The sequence below is a fragment of the Rhinolophus hipposideros genome (assembly GCF_964194185.1).
Source record: "Rhinolophus hipposideros genome assembly, chromosome: 3".
In the NCBI taxonomy this organism is placed as follows: Eukaryota; Metazoa; Chordata; class Mammalia; order Chiroptera; family Rhinolophidae; genus Rhinolophus; species Rhinolophus hipposideros.
In genome coordinates, this window is record NC_138049.1 from 8,121,323 (window position 1) to 8,133,415 (window position 12,093).

The 12,093-nt window shown below is 45.9% G+C and overlaps 1 protein-coding gene across 3 annotated transcripts in view; it reads right to left on the bottom strand.

Moving 5' to 3' along the window:
• Positions 1–12,093, bottom strand: part of TMEM181 (transmembrane protein 181) — a 63,603-nt gene that overhangs the window by 12,531 nt on the left and 38,979 nt on the right. For all 3 annotated transcript variants that reach the window (XM_081035165.1, XM_081035167.1, XM_081035166.1), the window contains 2 exons: positions 9,367–9,477; positions 785–865 (listed from right to left, as the gene is read on the bottom strand). In XM_081035165.1, the coding sequence (XP_080891291.1) occupies positions 785–865; positions 9,367–9,477 (192 nt within the window). The remainder of the gene's footprint in view (positions 1–784; positions 866–9,366; positions 9,478–12,093) is intronic.

Sequence of the window (12,093 nt, forward strand, 5' to 3'; positions counted from 1 at the left end):
CCAGGTCACTTTCCTCCCGTGTCTCCCACAAGCCTGTGTCCTTCTGTATAGTTAGTCTGCGAAGCACCAAGTGTTCCTTGGGTTGCAACTGGAGTGGCCACCAGTGCGTAGAGAGGACACATCTGCTGATGTCACTCCCTCTGCGTCAGCAGGGAGCAGGCCGCCGACGCAGGAAGAACAGCACCCTGCAGACAGCAGTCAGCCATAGGTGAGGCCGGCGTCCTCCTCCTCCAATTTGTAAGTTCCCCCCTCACTGACCGGGCCTCTGTGGGGATCACCTGTGTTAAGGGTTGGCATCTCCCCCAAAGCTACTCGGTGCTTGTGGACACTGAGCTTTGATCCCAAGTGAGCCAGAAGCCTGCACTTCAAAACCCACTCATCCTCGGCTCACTCCTGAAAAGACAGAAAGGTCTGGCGCCACTTTCTGATGTAAAAACCCAAGAATGTGCTGTCTCTGCACTCAAAGGTCACTCAAATAAGGCAGACTTCCTGCCACACAGGGGTTTGCCATTTGTCACTGCATACTGACGAGAGCTTACTCACAAGTCAGTGATCTGTGATTCCCATTCCACTACACAGAAGTCCATGCTAAAAGACCCCACAGCACTCTTGTCGCACAGCAGCATGCAGCAGACATACGGAATGTTTAGTGATACCAGGTCGGCCACTGGATGGAGTGGCTCAGAATTCAGGCACGTCTCCCGTGCGGTTCACACTTGGATAATCACAAACCATAAACTGACTCTGCCCTTTCTGGAATCTGACGTGTCTGAATGGTACTTACAGTGACAATGAAAGTAAGCACCAGGAAGAAGAACCGGAACCACACTTCCCACTGGGAAAATTCAGGGTTGTAAGTCTTCCACTAAAATGGAAAGTGGGGAAACAATCTGAAAAACATATATGCATCTGAAAGGAAGTACACCAGATTATTAATAATGGTTATCTCTACACGTGAGACGGTAGGTAACTTAAAATATTCTCTTACGTTCTACTTTCTATGTGCTCTAAAATTTTAACACTTAGTATATTTGATTTTTAAGTCTGAAGAACACAGACTTTGTAAATATTGATCACCAAGGGTTGAAAATAGTTTCAAATGGTCTTAACTAATGATGAATCTGGCCAATAAATTATTCTATAATCGCAGTAAGAGCATCTGGCTTTTCAACTTCATATTAAATCAACACTGTTAATTTCTTTAGTAGAGAGAGCCATGCTGTCCAATAAAAGAAACAGATTTTTTTTTTAAAGATGCAAAACTGTGAGTAGGTAGGATGTTGTGAAACATGAAGTGAAACATAAAAATGAATCTGAAACCAAAAAAGGACAGTGCATTCGTTGCCAGTGCTTGTGGTGACAGTGTCGTTTCCCTCATGCCAGGTGTACACCTGACAGAGCCGAGGACGCAGGCCACACACTGAGGCCGGCAGAAGGCAGCCCTGTCAACCTCGGGCACAAGCCAGCGGCAGATTCTGCTCCAGACCCCAGAACGCTGCACTGGGCCAACGAGCCACGTCACTTAACGGACTGAAGGGAACTCATCTGAGCAGTTTCAAAAATCCACTTAAGAACAGATACAGAGTTATAGACACTAGATTTAAACTTGCCTGAAACATTCTCATTCTTTCTCTCTCTCTGTCTCTCTGTCTCTCTCTGTCTCTGTCTGTCTCTCTCTCTGTCTCTCTCTCTCTCTCTCTCTCTCTCTCTCTCTCTTTCTCTCTCTCTCTCTCTCTCACACACACACACACACACACACACAGTATAAGACACTGGACATGAGGCAATGAAAGATAAAAACCTCTGGCTGATAGGAAGGAGGTGCACTGTCTGGCAGCCCCAAACCCTGGGGGGAACCCAAGCAGAGCCTTCTGGTCGCCCTGAGACGTGAACACACCGCACGGGGAGCAGGAAGACAGTTTACCAGCTCCGAGTCACAAAACAGAGCCCTGAAAGGAGAGCTGTACAGAGAGAGCGAGCACCAGATACCTGCAGAGGCCATCCCCTCACACCTTCACCTGAACACTGACCAGCGCACAAGTGTGAGGAAACCATCCAGGGCTGGGGCAAATCCCTGAAAGGCTCACAGCACTCACAGAGGCCAGGAGCAGTGCCTGCTCCCACAGCAGAGGGGAAACGCAGTTAAGGGCACTGGGCAACGTGCTCCCAAGGCTTTTACGGGTGAGGGGCTAGGGGGATTAGACTTAATGCTGCTTTGGTCCTACCTAAGGAAGTTTAAAAGCAAGACCCAAAAAGATCAAACCATTTCCAAGTAATTTTATAACATCCCTGAACAAAGCTCAAGAATATTTATAAGGATACAAGCTCTAACGGTCAGTAATGTCTTGCACTGAATCACAAATAACCAGGCATATGAAAAAAGCAACAAAATATGAACCATAACGAGGAAAAAGGTAATTAATCAAAGCTGACCCAGACATCACTGATGACAGAATCAGCACATAAGGACATCAAAAAGCTAGAGGAAAGACTGGACATATGAAGTAGAGGCCTGGAAAATGACCAACAGCACAGCACATACTACAGAGATCAGTGAATGTGAAGACACAGCAACATGAACAATCTACAATGATCAGGCACCTACACTGTCCATGAAGTTGTCTCCCTAATAAGACAAGTGCCCATCGGATACCCTACAAAATCTTTACAACGCTATTGACTATATTCCCCAAATTGTCTTTCGTATCCCTGTGGGAATCTTGTGATTACCAATTTGTGCTTTCTAATCCCCTCACCTATATACAATGTCAGAGGGGTAGTAGATTAGAGGAGGGGGGTTTATTATTTTGTGAGGGGTGTAAATATCTAACTATTACATTGTTTTGTACACCTGAAACTAAAAAAAAAAAAAAGTCTACAATGAAAGAGAAAAAAATAAACAAAGCATCTGTAAGCTGGGAGACAACTTCACATGGCCTAACTGATGAGTATTTGGAGTCCCTGAATTTCTTTGGGGGCGAGGGGAGGGGCAGGAGGATAGAAAAAATATTTGAACAAATAATGGCCAAAATGTTTCCAAATTTGATGAAAACTATAAACTCAGAAATCCAAGAAGCTCAATGAACCCTAAGTATAAGAAATCTGGAGAAAAGTACACCAAGGAACACAATAATCAAATTGTTTAAATAAGTACAAGAGAAAAATCTTAAAAGTGGGGGGAAGGGGGCAGGAGGGGAAGGACATTACTACATAGGACAAAGCTAAGAATAGCAGATTTCTTGTCAGGAAATACAAGCCAGAAGACAACATTTTCAAAGTACTGTAAATTAAAGCCACACTGTAATACCACAACACACCTATTAAAATGGCCAAAATGAAAAACACTGACCATACCGATTGCTGACAAGGATGTGAAGAAACTGGAACTCTCACTGCTGGCGGGAAGTAAAACAATAGAACCACTTTGGAAAACAGTTTCTCAGTCTCTTAAACAGTTAAGCACACCCCTACCTATGAGCCAGCCATTCCATTCTTAGGTATTTACCCAAGAGAAATGAGAGCACATGTCCAGATAAAGATTGTACCCAGATGTTTACAGCAGCTTTATTTATAACAGCCCAGAACTGAAAACAACCGAAATGTCCATCAGTGGGTGAACAGATAAACACTTATTGCTATATCCACACCGTGGGCTCAGGGAGTACTGATAAGAAAGAGTCCCTGAGAGTAGACTACTGATATACCCAGTATCAGCAATCGGTCTCAAAATAATTATGTTGAGCCAAAAAATTCAAACATATTATGATTCCATTTATATAAAATTCTAGAAAATGCAGAAGTATCTTAAAAGAAAGCAACTCGGTGGTGGCCTGGGGACAAGAGGAAACAGGAGGCAGGGGCATGAGAAAACCTTTAGGGATGGGTGTGCCTGTTACCTTGGTTATGGTGATGGTTTCCCAGCTACATACAGATATCAAAATGGATCAGATTTTGTAGTTTAAATACATGCACTTCACTGTACGTCAACTATACTCAAAAAAAGCCATCCAACAAAAACCAACAGCTACAATCGATGTCAAAGGGAAAGTGGAGATCGTAGTAATTAAGGGCATATGAAATTTGAAGTCAGAGACTCCGGTTCAAATCCCAGCTCTTCTGTTTCCTTGGTGGGGAACCTATTTAATCTCACTAAACCTTGGATTTCTCCTCCATATGATGGGGATACTATTACCTGCTTCGCAGAAGTATCATAACATTTAAGTAAGATGACGCGGTTGAAAAGTTTAGCACAGTGCCTGGCAAATAGCACAAGTCCGGTAAATCATAGCTGCTATTAAAATCCCTAACATAAGACAACTAGTACGACATCGCTAAGTGTTTACGTCTTACAACATTTACAGAACTATCACAGCAGTGATTACGAGCACTGACGGGGGGAGTATTGCTGTGAATGTAATATTCAAATAGAAAAAGTGTAGTACACATCTTAGCTGAGAGAACAGTTTCTAAGGCATAATCAAGAGAGAAAAAAGAAGTGTTACCATCAGGAAAAAACTCATGAAATATGTTTAAAGTAACATATTTAGAAGAAAGTATGTATTTTTACACTCAATTCAGTTTTAAAATTAGTACTAAGAAAAAATTTATTCCATAAATATAGCTCAACCTGAAACAGGCATTTGAGTTCTAAAAGATGAGTGAATTGGAGGGAGGAGGAGAAAGACGTGGAGCTGGGATGGAAAAGGAAGATACTGGAAGGCCGAGCGTTCAGGGCAAGGCGCCGAGCACGTGCCGTACCTGGGTGGTGGGCACCCAATACCTATGTTACACCCCCTCCAGTCTGCTTTCCCGTTGCTCCTTCCCTCCCCTTCCTGGTCCAGGGGACCATTTCTGCCTTGGTAGCAGCGGCTGCGAGGAACCACCTCTGTGGCCCTCCACGGCCAGAGCGGCCTCACAGCTGCGTCTGCCTTTCACTTCTACCAGCGGCTTAAAAAGCCTTTCTTTTCCCTTGAGTGAGCCCGAGAAGACCGCGTGAGGCTCAGAGACCCGGCCCTGGCCGCTCCACCGCAGACAGCGGCCCTCTAGTGGGCGTGGATGCTGTGACGCGCGGCGCAAGAGCAAAGCTGCACAGGGACTGAGACTGGCCGCTACCTGGGCCAGCACCGTGATTACGAGCGGCCACTGGACGAAAGCAATCCTCTGGAATTAGGGGGTTTTGTTTTCACATTTATTTTTAAGTGCCAAATCTGTAATTAAAGTAAGTAAAAGGAAATAAACAGAATAAAATCCCAGAAAACCTCAGGCTTCAGACATTTACTCTGAAATCTTAAGCGCTATCCATCCATTCTCGCCTGTTGTGTCCAGGTCCTTTGGCGTTCACAAAGCCGTCTTTGTCCTTTCAGAGACTGGGCTCACCTTGTCATACCATGAATTGACATTTGGAACAAGTGACCTGGGTCACTCCTCCCTAATTAAAATCTAGAGGTTTGCTCTAGTTCCTCTGTCCAACGTTTGCTGAGCACCTACATGCATGCCACTTGGACGACATGCAAGAAGATATGGTGTCACATCCTGTGCGGACGTGAAACAGTTGAACTTAAAAAAGTGAAATCAGTACAAATGCCTCCAGGAGCTGACTACTTTTTTGGCAGACGACAAATATTTTATGGCGTCCTCAGAGAGTCCTCCAAATGGGAAAGCCACAGGGACACAGTGTGCGGGTATCAGGTACAGGCTGCTCAGATCCGCGCTTCTCCCGGCAACCTGTGCAGCACAAAGCAACTCCTGGAATCGGGGCCCATGCTCCGATGCACACACAGCCTGGGTTTCCGAGACTTGAAAACGGAAGTGAAAGCTATTATACAGAACGATTTGGGGTGGGGACCTAAGCCCTGCTTCTGTCATCTGTCCTAATGAACGAGTGGGAGCCAGAAGCCGCTCTGTGCTTATGGATGGCTGCGGCCAGTCTCCCCAACTCACGAGCAGAGCAGAGGACGTCCCGGATGGGAAACTGAAGGGCTCGGGAACATCGGCTGCTGTTCTAATCTCGCCCCCCAGGGAAAGGCTGGGGCTTAGGAAGGAAAAGGAGGAAATGAGACATGAGCAGCTGGCGAGAGTGTCACACAAAAACTGACCTGGAGAGCATTTAATTAGAGGGGAAAACGCTTCACTGTGAAGACACAGTGCTGCCAGGATGTGTGCAGAGAAGGGCTCAGGAGACACTGACAGAAAAGTGAGTACAAGCAGTCTGCGTGGCGTCTAAAGTCTGCCCTCCACTGTGTATGCAGAACACGGCCACAGAGATGAACTTTTACGACCAAAGGACACAAGCTGGACCTGTGAGACCTGTGAGCTTGGCTTGACCACGGCGACGGGCCGTGCACCCGCTGCTCTCAAAAGAACGAGAGTTGTAAATGAGGCAGAGATAGAACGATGCCATTCGACTTCAAAGACGTAAGTAGAAGTCAATGAACCAAATGCTCATAGAATATGGGACTGAGGACAACAGGAGAGAAAATCAAGCTTCTCAAATTAAGGGGACATGGCATCAACAACAAGACCGGACAAGATAACGTCTGCACGCAGGCTGAGGCACAGAAGGCGACATCAGCCATCTAGACGTCTGCTTAAGGACAGACACCTGCTGCTATAAACAGCATCTGAACACTCTGGGCTTGCCCTGGTGACAATTCTCCCTCCCAGTAGGCTGAAGAAGCCTTGTTTAAAATTACCAGTGTAATTTTCCCTTGAACCTGATTTTCCTCAAGGAGGAAGAACTGGCAAGTGAAAGCAATGGTGATGCCCAGGGAAGGTGTCCCTAAGACCCAGGAGTTTTACATGAGACCCAAGGGCCCCACCACACACGGTGAGAATGGACCCTAGACTTTGAGAACACGACTCAAAACTCCAAACACCAAAGATTTCGAAGGAAATGCCAAACAAAAGGAATAGAAATTCTCAAAAGTCAAATTCTGTTGAAGAAGCAAGAACTGTCTAAGGAAACGTATGTGGTTACCAGGCAGCATCCCGATGAGCTCTGATTGAAAGCGCACTACATATTTTATTAAATTTTAACTAAAAGGTATATTCTCACCAACAACGGTACACATATCCCAAGTGTACACCTCAATGGATGTCCCAAACTGAACACACCAGCATAAACAGTATTCTGATCAAGAAACTCCACGGCATCCCAAAGCCCCTCCGTTTATGGCCCCTTCAAGTCACTAATCTACCAAGAGTAACACTAATATCATTTATATAAATGAAATCCTACGCTATGTACTATTTTGTATTTAGCTTATTTCAGTCAACATTTTGCTTATGAAAGTCATCCCGTGTGTTGCACGTAGGTCTAATCATTCATTCTCATTGCTGTATAATATTCCACTATAGGAACAGACCACAATCTGTGTGTTCATTCCACTATTGATGAGCAGTCTACTGTTTGGAGCTATTGAGAGTTGTGCTCCTGTGATATGAGCACAATTCAGTCTTTCACCAGCAGGGCAGGGGAGCTCTGGGGGCCCCACAGCCTTGCCAACTCTGGCATCTTCTTGTCTTTTTCATTTTAGCCATTCCAGTGGGTGTGTAATAGTATCACTAACATACTTTTAAGATGTATTTTATTCCTTATGCTTTGTTTACTTCCAAAAAGGAATACAGGCAGTTTCTAATTAAAAAGCCAGATTCCATAGAAACAATTCTCGAAGTTTTTCAAATGGTAAAATTGTAAAGAGAGTAATAATTATACTAGGAACCTATACACAGATGTTAGTAATAACTACAGTTCAGCATAAAACTTATTTCTGAAATGTCTAGCAGCTAATACAAAAGAGAAACGTGAGGAGTTATACACCGTTCCTTCTCTCATAAAAGAAGTTGTAACATATACACAAAAGGAATTCTGTTTGGAGATTTAGATCAAAGTTCACAACATAATGGATCTGTCTTCAAGAGCAATTTTAGGAAAGACATAGAAACACTTGACGTACAGTTCTCTAATTTCTCAACGTGTCTCTATACGAGCTGGAGACACAATATTACTGTGATTCTCTAAGGTAGGTCTCCCATAACCCAGCTTCTCAGAGTGAATGGCTAGAACATATCCTGGACTTCCCCTTCAAATATCAGCTGTTTTAGGAGCCTTAAAAAAAAAAACACACAAGAAAAAACCAACACACAACCAAACATATATGTATAGTATAATTTTCTCTTCTGATTATAAAGGTAGTAAGAGCTCATTCGTTATGAAAAAGAGCAAAAAATTAAACATTAATCCCAGCACTCAGAGATATCCTTCTAGCTTTCTTTACTAAATGCTCACAGCAGCATTATTTGTAATAGCCAAGAATGGAAACAACCCAAAATATGCACCAACTGATGAAGAGATACACAAAATGTAGTGAACCCACAGTGAAATATTATTCAGCAAAAAAGGAATGAAATACTGAGACCCACAACAGCATGGATGAACTTTGAAAATGTTACGCCTAGTGGAAGAAGTCATTCACAAGAGACCACATGCTGTATGACTGCATTCATATGAAATGTCCAGAATAGGCAAATCCACGGACAGAAGATGGTAAATGCTGAGGGCTTGGAGAGGGAGGGATGGGCAATGACTACTAACTAATGGGCTTCTTTTTGGGGTGATGAAACACTCTGGAATTAGATAGTGGTACTGGGTGCACAACTCGGTGAAATGCTAAAAACCACTGAATCGTACACTTTAAAAGGGTAAATTTATGGGATGTGAGTTATATCTCAGTAAGTGTTATTTTCAAAAAGGAACCCATTAGGACCTTCATTTAACAGCCACAGCTTAACGAGATAGCTATTTTACAGACAAGGAATGGAGGCTTACCAATGTCAAACTATAAACGATGGCTCCTGGACTTGAACCCAACACACCCATCCAATCTAAAACCCGTAGTCCTAGTCACTATGCTGGTTATACGCCTGCCCGTGAGTGCAAGGAACAGGGAGGTGGATTTCAGCTGGACACAACACAGGAAAGTCTAACAATCAGACCTCTGCAACTGTGGCAGGCCACGTGACCGCAGGTCCTGGCAGGGTCTGACAGCCACTCAGGGGCTGCAGAAGGAAGCCCTGCCTTCCTAGGAGGGCTCTTGATTACCTCCCAAATGGAACACTATTCTCCGTGCTCTAAATCCCAGGAGCACCACGAAGAGTTTCCAGTTTCACACTGTTTCTTTAAGCTATTCTTGGTTCCATATCCTTAAGAAATTGTGGTTTCCCTATACTTAAAAAAAAAAAAACTGTATGTCTTCCACTGTCCCAAATACCATGATTTCGATGCTGTGTTATTTCCCTCACTCGACAGAAAAGTAGGAGCTGAACAAATGAGCTGCGCAAACACGTGAGGTCAGCTGGGATACTTACCGTAAAATTCATTTCCTTGATGGGTAGATCCAGGGGTTCAAATCCCACAGTCACTGTATACTGAGTGTAATTCAAGTAGCCGAGGTGAGCCACGATAATTTCTGCACACTTCTGCAAAGACACAGGAAGATTTGTGCCTTTAAAGCAAGCAAGACACTCTCCTGCCAACTGACCCACGAAGTAACACATTTCCACAGCAGATAATCACAAACGATCATCTCCCGGGAACTTGCCAGAAGCCCCGAAAAATTCAGATGCCAGCCAAAAACAGTTCTTAGAAAGAGCCAAATGGGTGTTTCTGGAAACAAATATGATTTACAGTCATTAGACTCTTTTTACTTTGTTCAAATGAATTATTCAAATGAATTGAATTCAAATGAATTGAATTATTTACGTAATTCAAAATGATATGCACCTGCATAAAAAATTAAGAGTGCGACACAAACCTGCCGTTTCCACAGCTACACTCGTGCCCAGAGATGCAAGCTAAGGCTTTATTGCTAATCAGACCCCTCGCCTGACTTTCCTCCTGGGCCCAGTTCTACACTGGCTGTAACGACATACAGTGGATTACGTGTTTTTCTCCCTCCCAATTAGCCTGTCGTTCCCGACACAGAGGCCCCTGCAGTCTGTTAGGAGGCCAGGATGCCTCAAGCCAAAGGCCGTGCGAACAAAGCTAACGTGATGGTGTAGTGCTCGTTTCTCTGCCAAGAGCCCCTTGCTTCTGCCCTTCAGAATTAAGAATCGGGTCTCCTCTTTTCAGAGTGGTGAGGGGATGTGGTTGTGTATGGTGGCCAGGCGAGCAGACCGCTCCCCACACACCTCTGCCTAGCCATGCCGGCCCGGCCAGCACGCCCCTTCAGAAGTCGTCTGACAGAAGACGCTGTCTGTGCCCAGAGCAAACCAGCAGCTCTGTGGCTTTCTGGTGGCATGTTAGCACTATGGCTCTGAACAGGATCGAGCCTACTATTGACCCAAGGTTTCCCAAGCCAGGAATGTCTGCGGTCAGGGGAGGAAAACAGGTCTGGGGGAATCATAAGAAGCATCGGAAAGGTAAGTGGACAATCGGCAGAGAGGTGGTGCTGACCTAAGTCACAGGAAAGAAGGCTGAGAAGAGCCGAGTGTGTGTGGCGTGAAGGCAACATGAAGGTACTGGTCAAAATCTCTCAAAAACCTCAGGCCAACTGGCGACGCTGGGCCTACAGAGAAGGCCACCGCCATGGGCTTGGGGACAGACAGCAGCTCGTTACCACAGGCCCTGCCATGTCACGGCTGAAGCACGAGGCAGTTGTTATTATTATTTTTTAATTGTGGTTTCTGCAATTTTTAACTTTTTTTTTTTTTAATTTTATTGGGGAATGTTGGGGAACAGTGTGTTTCTCCAGGGCTCCTCAGCTCCAAGTTGTTGTCCTTCAGTCTAGTTGTGGAGGGTGCAGCTCAGCTCCAAGTCCAGTCGCCGTTTTCAATCTTTAGTTGCAGGGGGCGCAGCCCACCAACCCATGTGGGAATTGAACTGGCCACCTTGTTGTTGAGCTCGTGCTCTGACCAACTGCGCCATCCGGCCGCCCAACAGTTGCTATTTTTATCACTTCTGAGCTGTGGTTTCTCTTCTACACAATCAGCTCCCGTCATGTGACCTGCTCCGAGGGCCCTGGTCACAACAAGCCCAAACCCATCTGTGTCTCCCAGTTGGATCACAGGGTGATGAACGGGGCGGGGCAGCTAAGGACTCTGTGTGACAAACAGGTTTGTATCAGTGGACGTATTTGTGCTGCACAGATAAGCACTTCTTACAAGTTAAGAATCTGTCTGGATTTACGGGGCCGGGGATGGGGGGTTCAACTAAGAAGAGGTCTACCTCAAGCTGCATACCTGCATCTTCAAGTTTAAAACACTACAGAGAAATCACCTAAGGATTTGGGGGCCCTAAGTTCAAGCCATGGTGCGTGTAGTCAATATCTCTGTAACAAAAAGTTCCATCTCTTTTTTAAGTCAGGGCAACGCTCCTTGCAAGGTTAGGGAGAGACGTGAGCAGAGAGAGAACCACAGAAGAAGTCCCCAACAGTGGCACTGAAGTAGGGCCACCAACGGGGGCGGGGAGAAACCATGGCGGGCACGAAGGGCCCCCGTCGAGGTACGCAAATGGCGGACGCCTCCAAGAGGTAGTGCAGACAAGGAGCCTCACGGCAGCCTGGCTCTAATCAAAAATCAGGCTTCAGGTAGGGCGGCCAACATGTCCCAGAGGGCCTGAGACGTCCCCGTTTTTAAAAGGAAAGCCCCGAGTCCTGGGAAACCCCTCAGTCCCAGACAAACCAGCAAGCTCAGTTACACTGGCCCCAGGATCAAGTCACTGACCACCTGTCCTGGAGAAAGAGCAACGCCAGCTGCTGAGGCCAGCCTCCAGGCCACCTGCCTGGGCACGGGAGGGCGGCTGCTGCTTGTCCGGTGGCCCCTGCAGTCCCACACCTGTCGCCCTCCTGTTTATTCAGCAGCACTCGCGGAGCGCCTGCTCTACACAGGCACGTGGGCGTTATGCGCATGATCACGCTGGCAAAAACTCTGCACACTCTCATATGACATCCGACTGGATCTTGCCCACTTTCCAGACAGGCAGGGTAGGTGTAACCCCCTGACGGACGAGGAGAATGCATGTCAGAAACCGGCCTGGCCCCACTCACACCGGTGAGAACTGGAGGCAGACGAGCGGCCAGTCACCTGTGGGGCTTC